The 19,584-nt window shown below is 43.6% G+C and overlaps 1 protein-coding gene across 1 annotated transcript in view; it reads left to right on the forward strand.

The window, feature by feature from the left end:
* Positions 1–19,071, forward strand: part of adgra2 (adhesion G protein-coupled receptor A2) — a 39,783-nt gene extending 20,712 nt beyond the window's left edge. Inside the window, exons 3-19 of the mRNA XM_085293970.1 lie at positions 9,171–9,242; positions 10,186–10,257; positions 10,357–10,428; positions 11,075–11,238; positions 11,642–11,855; positions 12,028–12,192; positions 12,295–12,493; positions 12,598–12,747; positions 12,830–12,991; positions 13,247–13,447; positions 13,609–13,798; positions 14,434–14,642; positions 14,720–14,844; positions 14,928–15,051; positions 15,131–15,279; positions 15,858–15,947; positions 16,084–19,071. Coding sequence (XP_085150096.1) covers positions 9,171–9,242; positions 10,186–10,257; positions 10,357–10,428; positions 11,075–11,238; positions 11,642–11,855; positions 12,028–12,192; positions 12,295–12,493; positions 12,598–12,747; positions 12,830–12,991; positions 13,247–13,447; positions 13,609–13,798; positions 14,434–14,642; positions 14,720–14,844; positions 14,928–15,051; positions 15,131–15,279; positions 15,858–15,947; positions 16,084–17,497 — 3,772 coding nt within the window. The 3' untranslated portion in view covers positions 17,498–19,071. The remainder of the gene's footprint in view (positions 1–9,170; positions 9,243–10,185; positions 10,258–10,356; positions 10,429–11,074; positions 11,239–11,641; positions 11,856–12,027; positions 12,193–12,294; positions 12,494–12,597; positions 12,748–12,829; positions 12,992–13,246; positions 13,448–13,608; positions 13,799–14,433; positions 14,643–14,719; positions 14,845–14,927; positions 15,052–15,130; positions 15,280–15,857; positions 15,948–16,083) is intronic.
* Positions 19,072–19,584: the final 513 nt, after the last annotated feature.

Genomic DNA, 19,584 nt, shown 5'->3' on the forward strand with positions numbered 1-19,584 from the left:
GCTGCCACCCATGAAGCTAACGAGTTTCTCAAAAATGTTGAAAGAAAGAAAAATATGGTAATTTGTTGCAGTTGTTAGCTTGTTAGTACCTACCACTGAAGTTCAGAGCAGATGTGCCAGTCGAGAACAAAAGCTATATTTGCTCAAATTTATGGTTTTTTTTCTAAAGTCTGACACGAGAACACCATTGGTGAATAGTTTCAAGGCCAAGTTGTCAGTTCTCACCTCAGCAGTCTTGCACCGAGGACGCTGATAAAGCTGTTGACAGGAAGATCCTGAGGCTAATGCTACTTGGGCAGTAATGTATAGTAAATTAAAGCCTGATCTGTGGCTCAGAATGAGCTGATGTTGCATATTTTTGTTAGTGTGGAAAAGCCTTCCTGTAGCGCCATAGGGTCGGTGGGTCGGGTAATCTGAGCTCTCCCATGTACCTGGAGCAGTGATAAAAAACTAGCAGGAGGCAGCAGAGTGGAGGTTTAACTAAAAGAGGTTGGGAGAAAGACAAAAAACAGGCAGATAAACCCCTGGCTGTGCTCCACAGTGGGAGATGCAGGCGTCTGGCTGAGCACGAAATGTAAATCACACAGGCCTCATTTCACTCCTCCGCCTCCACCTCTGCTGGCTTGCTGACACACAGTGGTGGAGGTCCACTCACTCACTCTGACATCTTCAACCTTTAATTGAGCCTCGGGCAGCTTATAATCACATCTGAGCTCATGGGAAATTTGCTGTCTGTTGTGAAAAATGCCACACTGATGGAAGGGTTTGCAGGGATGAATTCAGATATGAGCTTAGAGTGTGAGTTTTGTCTGCGCTTGTGAGATTTTGGTTTTGTTTTGTCTCCTCGGTCCACCACGGCTCTTCGGGTCTTCTCATTGTTTCCAGTATGGCATCAACATGTGCTTGTCATTTGGAGCAGTAGTGAGCAGTTACTCATATTATGTGACCAGCGGTGTAATCAAAGGCCAGCCCACTGGGGCTGAGTAAACACACATCAGGGAATTACACTGCATCTCTTCCCCTACGTGACAAGGATAAACACAGTCTGCGCCCCCTAACTGCACGCACACACACACACACACACACACATTGGGACACATGTTGTTGTGAAACATACACACACAGGGACACACACATACACACATTCTCGTTTTGATATCTTAGTGAGGACATCAAATTGATAGTGCTTTCAATAGCCCAGAGGTTTTAGATATCACCCTGGATCAACACAGCTGAATCAAATAATTAGTTCATTACCAAGCTTGAGAACTGTTGAGGAGGACATGTTGAGGAGGTACTTTAGACATTTAAATCGGCTGTGTTGGATCAAGGACACATCTAAAACTTGCAGGACACCGGCCCTTAAGGCCCAGAGTTGGAAACCTCTGCCCTAGCCGCTTACCCTAACCCTAACTAATCAAAATGAATACCTAACCCTAAGCCATAGCCTAAACCTAACCATAATCTAATTGTAACCCTGACACTAAATCCACATTTTAAGTCTCAAAAAGTCTTCAGTCTCGCAAGGACAGCCGCTTTTGTCCTCATAAGTGACTGTTGGTCCCCACAAGTATAGTAACATTCCAATTTTTGGTCCCCACAAAGATGTCTAAACAGGTACACACACACTCGCGCACACACTCTCACTCTTGGCTCATCGCTGCTGTGACTTCAGTGTATACAGTAACCCTTGAGTGTGCTTCCTAGTATGGGCACCCTCTCTTCTGGCCCAGTCTAACAGGTCTCAGCAGACACACACTCACTTCCACACGCTCACAGCATACTTCTATTCAGAGCTGAATGCAGTCTGATCTGCTGTTATTAAACGGAGAATTCAGCTCCAGAGTAGAACACCCTCCTCCAGGCCTGGACAAGGCCGTGCAGCAATCTACACAGTTAGCCCTTTCATTGGGACAAACCTCCTCAAAGCCACTATTGCCTTCATAACCTGCCAAGCCACCCAAGTGCAGAGGAGCAATTTAGGATTGTTTGTTTTTTGCCCTCTTACTAGACTACTGTGTTTTTGTAGGTCTTTTAAACAGGCTTGCCATCCAATGGCTACATTTGGATCTTGGAATACTTCATTTCTTTCCAGCTCTTTGGATGAACACACTGGTTAAATCATGCCTCGCCTCTGTGGCGGTGGTTGCTATGCGCAAAATAAGTCACTTTCATACACACCGTCAGACCTCTGCTCGTGTACTTGCGCACCTTTTGAGTACCTCTACCGCTATGCACACCCTTTCTGATGGAAGTTTTCACTGGCAACCCCACTAATGAGCCGGGACCTTTATGAGTTGTGGACAGATCCCAGCAGCCTGTCCTGCACTGATTTGAGGCAATGTAATGAGAATAATGAGCAACGAGGGCCGAGGCAGTCTGGCTCCTTTCCAAATGGGCCCCACTGCACCATGGGACACAGGACAGGCAGGCAGGGCACAAGGGGCCCTCATTACTAAGGCTTGTTACCCTACAGCGAGAGAGGGAGCAGGGAGGGAGAGCAGAGGGCAACGATGATGATGGATGAGGGAGCAGCAGGGTGTTTGTAGTGGACAGGTCTGAAAGGCAGGAGTGAGGCTTGTGGTTAGGAGGCTCTAGGTGTTGGCAGCGTGACCGTTTTTGTCAACAAGAGAGGCTGAGATGATCTCTACAGTGGGAATCTTTTAAACACTGCGCTTCTTTGGACTCATTGGAGTAAGCACATAAAACATCACATAAGACAACCAAACACTTCTTGTAGACTCAACTTAGTTTAAGTGTAGAAAATAAGGAGGTGCTTGAGATTTATGCTGATAATGCAACAAAATTAAGGGAAGCCTGAAATTAAACCTTGGGCTGGAACACTGTTTCTTAAAAATGTCTGCATGAGAAAACATGCACAGTTATAGTGTTATGATTATGTGCAGGCCTAGGCCAATTCATATATGTTTGGCTTGATAGTATCTGTTCCGCAAAAGCAGAGGCAGACCATTCATTCACTCTTTGCCTGAAATCTCTCCGAAACCAACCTTGAAATCGCCTCTGCCATTCTGAGCGGTAGGGGTTAGGACGGAGTCCAACTTAAACAACTTTACCATCTGACATGAGGGACGCAGAGCCAAGATGGCTAAAGATGGTATGGTGGTGAGAGAGAGGGAAAGGGTAGATGAAGAAGGGAGAGGGAGGGAGCGAGGGTGAGAAAGAAAGCACACTCCTGCAGTTTGTCTTGTATAAATCTGAGGCCGTTTTCCTTAGCAGGAGATTTCCACACAAGCTGAGCAAATTACCTTGATGAGTGGGAACAAAGAAGAGGTGTGCCACACTGTAACACTTAAAAACAGTGGCCAACGTGTAGGCATGGCGAGATGGCAAGGAGCCCCTCTGTCTAGACTGGCCTGACTAAAAGAAAGGCTCAGATTGTACCAGCCCACTCTGGAGAGCGCTAAGGACAGCTGCTGTGATTGCACAGGGGAGTCTTGTTTCCCCCTTCACAGAAAAATGAACATTTGTTTTGGTGCATTTTTCCCGCACATGCCACCGGGTGGCTCCCGGTTAGGCAACAGTCACCTAATGAGAGTGCATGACCCATTAAGGGGTGGAGTGGGTGAGGAAGGGGTTAAGCGTGGTGGAGAGTGGAAACACAAAGGGGGTACTGCAGGAGTTGATAGACTCCAGATGTGTCTTTCAGATAAACTGGAGGAACGGGTGTGTTTGTATTGCAAGCTTAGCCCAGTCATGGCTCTGGGAGTTTATTGAAACAGCGAGTAAACCCCCTCATAAGCCCATTACCAAATCATATGCTTTATATGCCAGTAACTCACTCTCACACACTCTTTCGGCAAACTCGATATGGTTTCAAGGGCATTTTCCTCAGGAGGAACTTGAGCTTTCTCTAGACCTTCTTCCCCCCCCCCCCCCCCCCCCCCCCCCCAGCTTCCTTTTCTGCTTTATTTTTGCATCTCCCTTCTCCGAGCCCACTCGGGCTCTTGCTGTTCCTCACCTTTTACACTCTCTGCATGCTGCAGTCCACCTACTGGCTGAAAATTCACTCGCGGACACGAGCCACTCTTTTCATTGACAACCTGAACAAAAGGCACTTGTCCCTGCTGATTTCTCAGCTGCAAATTGTTACAACTATATTTTTACTTAACTTTCTAATAAAGACTGAATGACCCAGATGAAATGAAAATAAAATGTTCTTAGCATTTTTTTTCACTGTATGTTCAAATCTATCTGATCTGATCTGACTTTTATTGTTTTTGATTATTTGCATTCTGGTAGGTCTCGTGAAAATCTGCCAAAAATGGGCACGGCACTCTTCTCTATGCCGCTCCTAAAGCCAGACCTGGAGTCAATCACGATCCGTGGTTTCAGAGTTTTCCTTGGCAGAATAATCTTCATCTCTTCTTGCTGCAGATTATAGGAACATATAACCAAGCTAGGAAATTTTACACTTCAAATAAAAGTGTGTTGCTATTTCTGCACATCCCACTAACAACAGTGCAGTTGGACCCACGGTTTATGTTATGGTCAGTCATGGGCAGAGCTGCGGGCCTCGTGTTTTTGAACCATAGTACGGTCCTGATGCTTGTTGTCCGAAATTGCAAGGAAATATTTTAAACATGTGTCCTGCAGCAGCGCTACTGACAGAAAATCATAGAAAATGTGTATTATGTGTGTAAGGTTTCTTGGCTGTGCTAGAATAAATGCTTTCCAGATGGCAAATAGCTGATCAGGTATATCCAATCTGAGAGGAACCAGAAAAAAATTAAATAAATAATCTAGGGACGGGGCAGCAAAGCAGGAAATTAGTAGAAAAACAAGAGCTCAGCAGATCCTGGTTTCCTGTTTTAGGGGGAAAGCAAGAGCACGTTGGGGTCGGTAGTTACAGAGCCCCATTGTGAGCAAGTGTGTTGTGGAGTAGGGGGGTGGGGTGTACAGGGACCATACGCAGGGCCGTATTTTTCTTCTTATTACTGAATCCTTTAACCCACCTGCCCCTCCCGACAAAGGAAAACTACCTAGTTAAAAAAAAAGAGAGAGAGAGAGAAAGGAAACTGTAAAAATAAACGAGCAAAGGCCTCTGCTAGACCCGCCAACCAGACAGGAAATGACACGCGGCACAAAAATGGTCTCCGCTGACCTCTTTCAGGAACCAAGGTGGCAGTTAACACCCCCTCGCTTTTTTTCCATCATACCTTCAGACATGTTTGTTTCTGTCTTTTTTCCTTTATTGAGTCGTATACAGAGAAAACTGCAATTAAAGTATAGAAATCACGCCGCAACCCACTGACTTTCCATTAAAAAAAAACTTTAAAAAAAAACTCCAGCAACAGGAAATTCTTAATTCCAGTCTGGTGATAATGAGTGGCCATTCCCCCGGCTTCCGTCATTTTCCCAGCTCCCTCCAGGGCTGGAGCCTAAACAATGTCAGCACTCCAGTTGCTGCTGCTGTGCTCCTGATAATGGAGCACTCCATGTCTGGAGCGCTTTACAGACCATGTCTTCATTATTACCCTCTCGCTGCCCTACAAGCACGTCGCTCCTCTCCAGTCTGCATGGGGCCCAGGCGCTCATCCCCTGTATCCAACAGAGCAATGACTCTTCAGAATGGCAGAGGACCAGTCCCATTGATCAGGAGGAGTTTTGGGGGGGGGGCATTCTTAATGGCTGCCTCTGGTGTTAGGCCCAGCGGCGGCAGACAATGGCCCCTTTTGGATTTGGGAGCGAGCTTGAGTTTGTCACCGTCTAATCATACGCGCCACATGTAGCGTAGGGGATGAAGCACTGCACTCAGAAGGTTACAAAGCATAACTCAAAAAGAAAGGTCGTAGTGACTGTAACAATGTGTCGCCATCAATCAGCTCATCGAGCTTTTGGAAGAAATAGATGCTGCTCCTGAGGAGGATGTTGAAAAACTAAAATAATAGCTACAATTTAAACTTTAGACGTTAAAATTGTTGATATTTTCATGGTCTGCAAGCATGAGGCTTTGAAGCATTCATTGTCTCTGCTGTTATCCTCTTCCTTGGTGACAGCTGTTTTCATCAGTGTCGAGGTCACTGAGCTGTGAAGCTGCTGTAAGATGGGGCGCTGGCTACTCCAGAGGGCACGCACACAAGTCATCGCCTGAGTGTGAAGCCTGCTACTCTATTTTCAATCTACTGTACTGAAGGTTTTAAATAGCGCTGGAAACAAATCGGACACTGTGAGCCAGTGGTAAGAGGCGGCTCCAGACATTCAGCTGGGATTGTGCCGGCGAAGTGCTTGGACAGTGCTTCAGTTCCTGTTTTCCTTCACGTTTACCAGCCTGGTGATAAGAGAAGGGATCAGAGGCAGCGGTGTGTTAATAATCAGGTCAGAGCCTTGAGCCAGACAGGAAATGCACATTGGCTTGATGCAGTTGGGATAAGATTCCTCTTGAGAAACATGAAATCCACATTGGCACAGTCACTATATAGTTCTGGCTTCATTCATTCGCTTGAATGATACATTTTGCTCCTGTGTTTAAGATTTAAGACTTCCAAACCAGCAAATCAGAGAAAATAAAAGTACTGACTTGATAAAGGAGAACTAAATTATTTTCACAAGGGTCAATTTCATAACTTTCCCACATATAGCATCTGTGTTCGAATCGAAATTTAACTACCTATCAAAAACAGCACCCAAATATTTACATATCAGTGCACTGCAGCGACCGGCTCACCTTTAATAGCACATGTTGCAGGGACAGAAGGAAGTGGCCTCCTCCAAAAATCAACAAACGCTTCTTTGGTTTGGTTTGGTATCCAGGCACAAATTTGAACTCAGTCTAATGTCCTGTGAGAACAGCACGGCTAACATGTTTGTGTACTTGTGTAAGTCTATTTGGATTTATGTCATGTTTGTGTCATTCTAGTATCATCTGTTGATTTTTGATTTTTTTTAGGTGTTTTTTTCCACCAGACAATATAACAGAAGATAACACACCAGAAGAAATGAGTTAATTTAGTTGTTCTGTGCAGTACATTACATTTATTAAGAAGCTAATTAAAATTAGCCATTATATTTTTCTCGAGATCTTTAGTTTGCTGATCTGAGGAGATTTAAGCAGGAGATTTTTACAATATAAAGGAAAAGAAATAATGCACTGTCTTAATAATAAATGTGTTGTGTAGATCATATGAGCAGTGTTATAGTAAACATTACCTCCATCTGCAAGAAGGAGGTGACAAAAACAAGCATTTAAAGACAAGCCTTGAAACTGACACTTCTATCTAGCAACTGAATCCCAGCTTACAGCGACTCTGTGGCACTTTTGTGTTAGCATTTTAATCCAGCTGTAAGAGCACGTTTGGTAACACAGCAAAGTGTGTGGCTGTGCGCACGTGGAGCATGTGTGTGTCAAAGGGACAGACAGGGAGGGAGCGAGACAGATCTCAGGGAGAGGAAGTAGTGGGCAGTGCCGCGTCTTTCATCGCTGCACTAATGAGCCCCGTGACACACAGACTGGAAACAGCAGTATTGTTCTTCCCCTGCCTGGGTCAACAAATTCTATAAAGCTAATGTCCCCCAGAAACACATGTATATTCAGAGGGAGACGCAGTACCACAAAGATTGCTATTTTATATTGTGACAGACTCACAATATAGTCCGGAGACACACACAAACACACACACAGATACTGAAAAGTGTAGCTGTTCTCTGTCAAACACCCAGATTGCTCTTTGATTTGATTGGTGATATGCTTTTTTTTACTGCTTATTTAGAATCACAGAGGTGGAAATATCTCCGATTTTTAAAAAGCTGTGAAATTGTTGCAAATGTTCTGACTGACAAGCTGGCACAAACTCAAAGATCTGAACCGAGCAAACTTTAGCCTGTTGGTCTGGGGCCAGTTTTTTTTTTTTTTTGCTCCATCGTTTCAACCAGTCTCCTGTTTCGAATCTAAATATGAGTGATGGCTTAGAAGGACCAATAGCAAAACCCCCTGATCTTTTTGAGCATGTCTCAGCCACACCGCAGTGTAATTTCTTTGCTCGAAGCATTTTCTACAACAATTTTCCCGCCGTAGCTTACCCAGAAAAGTTCATCTCTTGGAAAGCAGACAAAACAGTGGTTAAGAGACGCCTGAGGTGATGTGAAGCAGCGTGGTTGACAACCGCCGTGGAAGATAATGTTTTGTGGAAAACAAAAAGGACCAAAAGGTCCTCTGAGGTCTAACATAACATCGAAGTCTTTGTTAAAAAGAGAAATCGAGAAAAACGCAGCTGCTGCACTGATGCTCCTGTAAGGAAATCTGACTCTGCGACTGCTCTGATGAGAGCAGAACTATTTCATGCTATAGGAACGTGGATAACATGTGCTGTTCATAACCATCCGTCTCCCGACCTCATTTAGCCTTGCTATTCTCACCTGGCCAAAAAAAAGGTTCAAAATCTAATCTACAGCAGCTGATGTAGATGGGAGTATCTAGCTAAAATCTTTAAGACTGGAGTGTGGGTGTAGAAGTGGAACAGGGTGGAGAAGTGCAGCGGATAGTATGAAATTAAATCTTCAAAGAAAATTATTATTTATGGTTTGAATTGGGTAAAGCTTATTGCGGGAAGGACAGTTTTGGAAAAAAAAGAATAAATAAATAAATAAATAACAGAACTTAGTGTTAATAGTTTCAGATTCCACAAGTGTTTTATGTGGTTGAATATCTCGCTAGTCTCAAGCCCAGGAGGCAGTTCGGATAATATTTCCTATTTGTTTGCACAAATATCCTGCTGTGGCTCTCTGGACGAGCCAGGTTTAGGATGTGTGTCCCTGCTCCCATTCATTTAAACCTAACAGCGTCTTCTTTCAATGGTAAATGGTGATACCATGCTTGTGACTATTACTACACAAAATCCCTTAAAATGCTGCTGTTATTTTTAAACTTTCTTCTCTGAAAGGGTTAATTAATCAAGCTAGAGCCTTACAACTTTGTGCCCCTTGAGGACTCATTTTATTACAATGACATACCGGGTTAGCTGCTTCCCTTGATCCAAGTTTATGCTAAGCTCAGTGAATTAGCTCCAGCTACATACTGATTACAAATATATGATTGCAGTACCAATCTAAACATTGCAACTCTCAGTGAGAATACAAAAATGAAAGTTTGCAGTCCTCTTGTTAATGTGTCAGTATAGTCCTTGCGTGCACCTAACATTTTCTCTTTCCCCCAGGGACCTCAAGCACAACTTAATCAGCACCATCATGCCTGGAGCCTTCCAAAGCCTCTCTGAGCTTCGGAAACTGTAAGTAGATATTAAGATGACCCACATTTCACTCGGGTTCACAACTCAATAAACACAGAGAGTTTAATCCTAAGGTTTAGCATAAGATGGACGGAGGTTAGTTTGTTGCCCAGATTGGCAGTAGTCAGGAGAAAACCCACATATATATTTTTTTGGAAGCTCACAGATGTCATATGTCATATCAGGTTCATGGTGTTATTGTCACCATAAAAGCTTCCTTTCCTAAATGTTTCTGCAGAGGGGACACTGGGATGTCATCTGTGAGCCCCGCTTCAAACCTCAGGGCTCCTCACACGCAATTGAATGTGACAAGGCGGCTGTTTGAGGCCGCTTGCTGCTCACTCATTGTGTTTTTGGACACCGAGGTCTGGTTGCAGCGTGGGTCCAAAGAGGCTCCTCGGCGCAGCGCCGCATGACTCCCTTTCCCTCCTCCCCCTTCTTGTGTTTTCCCTGCAAGGTCTGGGGCTTCTCAAAACAAACAGATAGAGATAAACACATGCTCTGGACAGCTCTCTGCTGGGTAGTGTCAGAGGTACAACAGAGCAGATCCCTCTCTGACTGCAGATATACATCACACTCAGAGGTGGACAGCAGAACTGGGGCCCTGCTTTTACCCCAATGATGATAAACTCGTACTTGGGTCCCTTTGTGTCCTGATAAGGAGAAGTAGCCAGAACTGTTGGAACCCTTCTTTAACTTCCCAAATATTAAAATATATAATGTTCTGACTACAGTTGAATACAGCTACTTAATTTTTAAAGACATGAAAGGAGATCCTATACAAGTTATTGCATATGTTTCTTAGACAAATGACATTTCACATCAGTAAAGCAATGCGGCCACTGAAAGAGTCAAGACACCACAATCTGGTGCTGAGTGATTGAGAAAAGGCCTCTTAATTTGAAAATAACTGACCACATTCTTTTGTCTTTTACACTTTTAGTGACCTTTCCAACAACCGCATTGGCTGCCTGACTGCAGACATGTTCCAGGGGCTGACCAATCTTACTAAACTGTAAGAGGCAGATGAATTGATTCGATTAAAAAAAGTCCTCTATGAGTTACAGCAAAGCTATGAAGTTACACTGTTCATATCTAATTTGTGTTCTGTTAGGAACCTCTCTGGCAACATCATATCAACCATGAATCCAGGGGTGTTTGAAGAGTTGCCGTCCCTCAAGCTAGTGTGAGTATTAAACTCTGTCGGCCTTTCGTTCCCCCGAGGTTACCCTCACGGCATACCAGTCCATAGTTTAACAAAATATTTTTGGACATCCTAGACAAAGATAACATTTATTTTCAATTAATATTTATTTTCCCGTGTGTATGCCAACCGTGTTTCACAGTGAAGCCTGTGTCAAAGCTCAAATAATCAAAGAGGATTTATTTGACATGTATTTATTTTAATTTGGATATTTTTGTCTATACTGTGCATGCTTTTTTTTTAAAAAAAACTGAAAGCATATCATTTATGCTACCGTAAAGAAACATTGAAGTTTATCTACAAACATTTCAAAACTGAACCACAGACTGTATATAAAAGATGGACATGGGCATGAGATATTTGTGAAGTGGCTGTTTTTAACCCGTGTGTTTGTTATTTTGTCATCTTGTGTTTGTGGAGTCAAAATGGACCATATTAGGAGAAGAGAGTGAACTTGCTAGCTTAGCAAGCAAAGTGCAAAACACAGATATGGATACGTGCTAATTAGTGCTAACATTCAAATTAAATAGTATTAGAATAATGTTAGAATTTAACTCATCAAAATTGGAGCACAAAGTTCTTTGATGGTCTGTTAGTACTATTTACAATACATTGGTTCTCTCTTCAGGAACTTCAACTCAGACTACCTAACATGTGACTGCGAGCTGCAATGGGTCCCGAACTTCTTTCGCGGCAGTCCAGCACGGCTAGGGGAAGAAACCCTGTGTGCCTACCCCATGAGCCTGAGGGGAAAGCCCCTGCGTGGACTAAGGGAAGGCCATCTGAGCTGTGGTAAGAGCCTGGCAGCAGTGAGCCATATGAATGAGGCGGTTCACCACTTTATTTCAGAGAATGTTGCACTGTGAATGATAGCAACAGTTCACTCATTATGAAGTTCAAGCTCATCTCAGCTATTTCAAGGATTAACCGACCAAAAAAGGGTTGAACAAAATCAATCCCCGCTGCTCTGCGGGGGACATATTTCCAAAAGGCTCAGTGAGTTGTGTTGACAGCTAATCCTGTGGGTTGAATTTACCAATTGCTGCAGTCTGCATCCAGTCTGCTCTAGAACGGCAGACTCATAATAGCTTCTGTGGAAAAATGTAGCTGAGGCTTGGTAATGAGAGAGCAGCACAAGCAGTTCCGAGCGATGTGTAACCTTCACATCTGCATCTTTTCCCACCGTGTTGCTCAGATGGTCCTCTGGAGCTGCACACCATGTCACTGCTGCCGTCTCAGCGTCAGGTGGTCTTCAAAGGCGATCGGCTGCCCTTCCACTGCGCTGCTGCCTTGGTGGACAAGATGACCACTTTACACTGGCGTCACAATGGTCAGCCGGTGACCACTGATCCAGAAATGGGTGTCCAGCTGGAGAGCAGTGTCGTGCATGACTGCACCTTTATCACCAGGTGTGGTAAATAGAGCAACGCAGACAGAGTAGTAGTAGATCAGATGAGTTGTTTTCGTTTTAGTGCAAAGACAGTCCTGTGTAAAAAAAAGAAAAAGGGAGAGGCTTTATTAGTTACAATACTATGTGTTAACGATGTGTTATAATGAGCTGTCGCTATCATCTTTATCCAGTGAGCTTATTCTATACGATGTGCATGTGGAGGCCAGTGGAGAGTGGGAGTGTGTGGTTTCTACTGGGAGGGGCAACAAGTCTCTCACCGTTGAGATAGTGGTACTGGAGAACAGTGCCTCCTTCTGTCCAGAAGATAAAGTTGTCAACAACCGTGGGGAGTTCAGGTCAGTTAAAGCTTTAAATATATCCTGTATATTATAATATGGAACATACGATATTAAAAAAAAGATTCAGCGTTGCCATTATTTTCTGGCATTTATCCACAGGTGGCCAAGAACTCTGGCAGGAATTACCTCCCACCAGTACTGCCTGCAGCTGCGTTACCCTTCCCTTTCTGTTGAGGGGGGCATGGAGCAGAAAAAAGCCTCTCGCTATTGTGACCGTACTGGAAAATGGGAGGATGGCGACTACTCAAACTGTCACTACACCAACGGCATCACACGTGTCTTGCATACCTTCATCCTGGTCAGTCGCAGCGCTGTCACCGCCGTAGTATGTTGGTTCAATAAACATTCGCAGCATGACGTGACTCCTTATGTCCTCACCATATTTCCGCTCTTGCTTTTCAGAGGCCCATCAATGCATCCAATGTTGTCACAGTGGCACATCAAGTTCGCACATACACCCTGGAGGCTGCTGGTTTTACTGACTCGGTCGATGTACTGTACATGGCGCAAATTATGGAGAAGTTTATGGAATATGTGACACAGATAAAAGAGGTGAGGGCACTTTAAGTAAATGTAGTAATATATTCTCTAGAGTTCCTTATTAAATCTCCTTTTAAATTTCCCTGTGCTCCAGTTGTTGGCGGTGATGGTGGAGATGGGCAGTAACCTGATGCAGGTGGATGAACAGATTCTCGCTCTGGCCCAGAGAGAGAAGAGAGCCTGTAGTTCTATAGTCAACTCCCTTGAGACATTGGCTTGGTCTCAGCTACACAGTAATGCTAAAGAATTTTCCATGGTGGGAACTATTAACTGTTTTTTATATATTTATCATGTGACTTTCAACAGAGCATGCTTGCTGTGAAACCTGTGAAATCTTTCTATAGTTCATTCATGCAGTAGGAAATGCATGTGTGTGTGATTTAGAAGAGCGGTGCATGTCTTTAATCATATTTCTGTGTGAAATTGTCTGTGTAATGCAACAAAACCCATAGTAATGTTTAAATGAAAGTGTCAGGGTGTTTACCTTGCCTGGGTGACTTCATGTTTACAGATGTCTAAGAACATTGTGATGGAAGCCCATCTAATTCAACCTTCCCACTTCACTGGGATAACTTGTACTGCGCATCAGCAGCGTGAGGTGTCAGTGGGCAACCTGGGAATGGAAACGTCAGAGTCTGGCCATGAACAGCAGCTTCGCGTCCACTGTAGCACTGGTGCCCATAACACCTCTCTCAACAATTTTTTCCTAAAGGTGAGGCTTATGTATGCCTTCTTGCATCCGCCTGTTCTGTCTACTTCATTAATAACCACATCATATAGACACGGACAGTTTAGGTTTAATGAAGGATTTTGATACAATCAACATTTGCAGTTTGGCTTCTTGTGTGACTTACACCTTTTTTAATTCTCCAGAATTCTGTAGCCTTGGCCTCGGTGACTCTTCCAGCTAATCTGTTTGCTTCGGATGCTGCAGCAGACTGTAAACTGCAGTTTGTAGCCTTTCGAACAGGCAGCTTTTTTCCTTTGACTGGGAACTCGAGCACCACTACTGAACACTCCCGCAGACGCACTGTCAACAGCCCTGTAGTCTTTGTAGGCCTAGGTAAGGAAACCTTTAGTATATTAAAGAGACTCCTTTTATTTATTTATTTATTTATTTATGCATATTTAAAGTTAATGTTTTAAAGTTAAAATCATGGGTGTTTGGATGCTCTGTATGCTTAGGCATCATAATAAAACACATTAGTGTAATTCTTCTGCTCTGTGACAGCTACAAACATCATAATTATGCTTCAGGATGAACAAAGAACGAACCACTTTGCGCTTATTTGAATTAATTAAATATGAAAAATCCCTTGCAGTCAAATGGGACAGTTGCTTTCTTCACCAAACGTAACCCGGGTATAATTTTTACAGATCCGATACTGTGTGAAACTCAGTATAATGAAAGGCTACTTTGTCTGAACCACTGCACCAGAAAAACCTTGAGACTGTTCTTTGTTCGTTGCTTGTTTTTGCCTTGGCAGGTTTTTCTCTCTCTTTGCCAAGAGTCATTTTGCAAATTGTAGCGACCAATCATGAAATATAAACAAAGCCTTCAATCCATTTTTTTGCACTTATACCCCAGTTTATGTAATTGTTTTTACAAAAACAACCAGGTGGAAAGTAGAATGCATTGGGTATTCTATTCAGTAAACAGTAGGTTTTTAGTTATTTATTAATTTCATTCTGTGACAGATGGTTGCAGCATGCAGAACAATTCAGACCCCATCTGGGTGTCACTCCGCCACTTGTCTCCTGGTACCGATGCCGTGGCAGCCCATTGGAGCCTTAAGGGACCGGAGAAGCAGGGAAGCTGGAGTCAGGAGGGCTGCCAGTTGGTCCGCAGTGACAGCAACACCTCCACCATGCGCTGCTCTCTGCTTAGCAACTATGCCGTTCTGCAGGTAGGCTCAAAAATGTAATGATTCATCCAAGATCACCGTGGCTAAATGAGAGTTAACTTGACTTCTGTGGTTTCTAGGAGGTACCTGACTTCCCTAGCTCCCCACTGACTGTGAGGGTGCTCCATCCAGTGGTCTATGCCTGCACTGCAGTTCTGCTCCTTTGCCTCTTTACTATCATCATTACACACATACTGCACCACAGGTACTGTAGTGTATTTGCAATTTCTCGCTACTATTTATTTATTTTTTGCTTCATTATCTAATTAGCTTACTCTTCTCCCATAGTTCAATATGCATATCAAGAAAAAGTTGGCACACATTGCTGAATACCTGCTTCCACATTGCAATGACAACAGCGATATACGCAGGCGGCATAAGCTTAACAAGCTATCCAGTCGTTTGCCAAGCAGTAAGTTTTGAATTTCAAGTATTGCATTTTTTTAGAGGAATTTAAGATTGATGTCTGATCTGACAACATTACATGACAGGTTGGCATTGCCTTGCATTACTCCTCGCTGTCAACCCTGCTGTGGATTGGAGTCAGCGCCAGGGTGATTTACAAAGAGGCTGTGTGGAGAATGCCCCGGCAACCAGATGGAGAATCTCCTGTTCCGCCTACGCAACGACCTATGCTCAGGTCAGTGAACAAGATTCAACTCACCTTCGCCCACTTCCTTTACTGTGAGATTATTGTTTGTTGTCAATAAGGTTTATATTTTGGGCAGATGCTGTAATTCTTGTGTGTGACCACCCAAAGTGTGCACGATCAAAGGTGGTTATTGTGCCCAATGGCTAAGGGGAGGGGGAGGGGGGAAAGGGGCATGAGACCACCATAAGAGAATGAGTGGGAGTTGTCATGAATCTGAGCATATCTATCATATCCAGTATTCCCGATTTTCTTCTCTTCCTGCTTTTCTGTTCCTGTGATCTAGAGGTTGTGCTCATACTACACTGTGCCTCTGACCTCCAGCCACCATTTGTTGCCTATTCAGCCACATTAGATGAGAACATAGATTCTGGTGTCTGTGCTGACCCATGTAACACTGTGCCTACTAAGACAGCCAAAGATCATAAAGCCCTGCACATGATAGAGAGCCAGGAATACATTAAAACACCAAAAGGAAAAGAAAAAAGATCATGGCAGCCGAAGGTCAAACATGCACAAGAATCGCTTTTTATCGCATGAGTTTGATATGTGTCTCTCTGTTATTCAAGGTTCTATTTGATAGCTGATGGTGTTCCTCTCATCATTTGTGGGATCACAGCAGCTGTCAATGTTAACGACTATGGAGACAACAGCCCTTAGTAAGTGCCTCTCTTTTTATCCTTGAGCCATTTGGCCCTTGACTTTGTGTTGTTTGGATTGCTGCTGAAGCGAATGACACACAAAGATGTCCTTGTTTTGTGCTGACTCTCCTGCAATCTTTTCTGCCTCTTGCAGCTGCTGGCTGGTCCGGCGCTCCAGCCTGGGGTCTTTCTTTGTCCCCGCTGGCCTGGTGGTGTTGGTGACCTGGATCTATTTCCTGTGCACTGTTTTTCGCTTGAGGCGCCGTGGGGCCAAAGAATGCACAGGAACCACTCTGTCTTCTCCTGTGACCGAGAGCCATCCTGCGCTCGCAGGAAGTACCAGCCTGCTCTCCACAGACTCAGTGACTGGACCTGTACACCCTGTTATGTCTCCAGAGGATCAGTATTCGCTCAAGACACAGTTCTCTGTGCTGGTGGCCACCCACTTCCTGTTTGTGGCTCTGTGGTGTTGTGCAGCCATGGCAGTGTGGCTTACAGGTCACACTAGCTTGTTGTTTAGCTGTCTCTATGGGATAGTCGCAACAGTTTTGGGGGGTTTTCTGGTGGTGCACCACTGCTTCCGGCGGCAAGATGTCCAGACCTCTTGGCTGGCTTGTTGCCCAGGCTATCAACGCCCTCATCCCATGTCTACCTACACCCATACCTGCACTACTGGGAGTGGGGTCCAGACCTCTGAACAGGGATCCCAGCTTTTTATCAACTGCCATCCACCTGGTGACTCTCATAATTCCTCATCAGCTAGGTCGTCATCCACACCAAGTGGGATCAGCAGCGTGGGCCCAGGGCCTTGCAAGCTCACCAACCTGCTGCAGGCGACACAAGACAATTCAAACGGCACTTCACGTGCTCCTACGGGCAACAACACTAGCACCAGTACTGACAACATCACCAAGCCTACAAACAATGTTCTGCCCACCATTAACTCTGCAGCCCCAGGACAGCCCCAGAGAAGGAAAGCGAGCAGCAGAACTAAACAAGGCAGTAGTCAATACTATCATCGGGGCGAGGGCAGAGGTCACTATCGTCTCAAAGCTCTAAGGGCTGCTGGAGGTGGGGGCAGTCTTGGAGCTTTAGGGCCCATAGGTTTAGACCACCTCAGTTCATCGCATGCTGTTTACAAACAAGCCACAAGTGAGAATGGCAGCATTCACCACAGTCTGTCAGAGAACCAGGCCAGCGTGCTGACAAACGGGAAGCGAGTGGGAGAATCAGTAGCTACGAGCCCCTCGGAGGGAAGCGATGGAGGCAGCAGCGGGAGTCGCAAACCATTCCCCCTGCTGCCATCGATGGCCAGCCGAGTGGCCATGCAAAACGCTCAGAGGCGATGTGCCAGCAGAGACAATTTAAAAGTCGCAGCTTCTGCGGAAACAAAGCGCTGCTCCTACCCTCTGAACGGCGACACCGCCACTGTGCCGGGGGCCGCTGGCCAAAATGGCAACCTGAAAAACTCTGTGCTGGAACTAGAGCAGGACATGAGTGGCACAGACCAATCACAGAGCTCTGTTGGAATGAAGAGTGGTTTGTGGAAAAGTGAAACCACGGTGTAAATTATGCTTACATGTGAACAACTATGCATGTCCTTAATGAACTCTTGAATGACTGGGTTATGTTTCAACGGTCTCTTAATAATTATCTAATTTAAGATATAATATCATGAAGGCATCCAGGACCCTAAACTGGTACTTTTGCCTCAGTAGCGTTGAGAGAGTTTGCTGTGAAATGATTTAAAAAATAAAAAAATACTAAGGCAGGTGTTTTTATTGTCATTTTCAAAAATAAGATACACATTTATCTTATAAAAAAAATGTACAAGTCATTTCTAAAATTGGCATATGATGTTGATTTTAGATGTCTAATGAAAGCTTTAATATTTTAATTGTGATTTTTCTATGCATATCAACTATAGCATGAAATGGTTTATGAGATGGGCCATTTCCAAAGTCAAGCTATATGCATTTAATCCGTGGAAAAACTTTCACCCTTATGTGCGCTTCGAATAACTGGTTGTGTTACTCATGTATGCACTTCTATGTTGTCTGCAAGTTTATGCTTCAGTGTGTGTGTGCGTGTGTGTGTGTGTGTGGTTGTGTGTGTGCGCGCTCACTCAACAGAAGAGGATTTGCGTGAGTGTGGCTGTACAGAATCTCAGAGTGAAATAAAAAGGCTATGCGAAACTTTTAAATATAAAAAAATGTTTCCTTTTCATTTCTATGTACTCCTATCAGCACTGCTGGAGCTTCTCTTGTGTGATAAATTCACAATATACCCACTCAGACCTTGTCTGATCTAATACCTGAATGACTGCCCCCTCCTGGATAGCAGAGGAACCTGGATTGAGATTTCCTTTAAGCTGTATTTAGCAGGTTTTTGATTGTGGAGGTCGAGCTGTTTGTAATTTAGGGGCCACCGTAGTATTGCCTTGAGTTGACTCACAAATCCAAAGCCATACTTCTGTTTTATGAGCTTTTTAATGCACTTGCAATTCAGGAAATTACATTAACAGGAAATAGTATTTCTGCTACGCACCTCATTGCCACGTTTCTCCATTGTTCTCTGGGCACCACACCCTGTGTTGTTACACTTGTTGCTGTGTCATAATATGCTCTTTCTTTGTCATATTTTATTATATAGGAGTGGTATGATTTTGTTGATTGAAAGATAGACTTGTCTGGTTCATTTAATATCATGGGCGATAGGTATACATATAATCTTAATGTTGCCTCTCTATCAGTAACTATGCTTTTGTTAACAATTTCCAATTTGCAAGTTGCATGCAAGACAATGTCTTTATTTAAAAGGAAAAATAATCAGGGCACTAAAATATTCTGTTTAATTTCTGATGTATTTTTCTTTGTGCCAAAGAAAAACCTTTATGTTGCTGAAGAATGGAGCCACAGCTGCTTGTTGCTTGATTTCAATAATTCAGATCTTTAATTATTTATAACTGAATGTTGCATTTTGTAAATAACCCAATCGTCTTCATTTACTGAAATATCCAGTGGAGTGTACTCTATTTTGCAATTACACAAGCCTACAAAAACCCAGTATTATTGTGGTCATATGAAATATTGTGTTCTTAATATGATGTTCATTTCATTAAAGGGACATTGCCTGAAAATAATTTGCAATGGCTTAAACTTTGTTGAAAAGGGCCTGGTAGATAAATGAATTCATAGTTACTGTATGATAGGATTTTAGATGCCCTTAGATTTATGTTGCTGTGACGTAATTTCATAAGTCTTACCTGTAACACACTGTTCCCTGTGCTCCCGCAGGCAAAGAACAATGTAAAAAACAAAGTAAGACAAAAGTACATTACATTACTGGTAGTTTTTAAATTAATGACGTAAAAACACAATATTTTTTGTAATTATTTTTTGCTTAATAATAATAGTAATTTAATTAAATTATTAAAAAACATTCGTTTTAGACTTAACAAATAAAAAAAACATTTGTAAAAATGTGTTGTAAAAATGTTTTTACGTTTTTAAAAATGGCCATTTTCTGTCCCTTACAAGCACGCAATTACCAGCACTGGACTCAGTTCGGTGGTAACTGCTGACCTCTTTCAGTCTTGCATTGCGTTTCCCAGGCTAAACTGATTCCTGGTCAGTGCTTTTCAGCCACGGTTAAC

The sequence above is a fragment of the Mchenga conophoros genome, linkage group LG12 (assembly GCF_057382185.1).
Source record: "Mchenga conophoros isolate Kocher_MC1m ecotype Shallow Benthic linkage group LG12, M_conophoros_male_GT1.1, whole genome shotgun sequence".
NCBI classification, from domain to species: Eukaryota; Metazoa; Chordata; class Actinopteri; order Cichliformes; family Cichlidae; genus Mchenga; species Mchenga conophoros.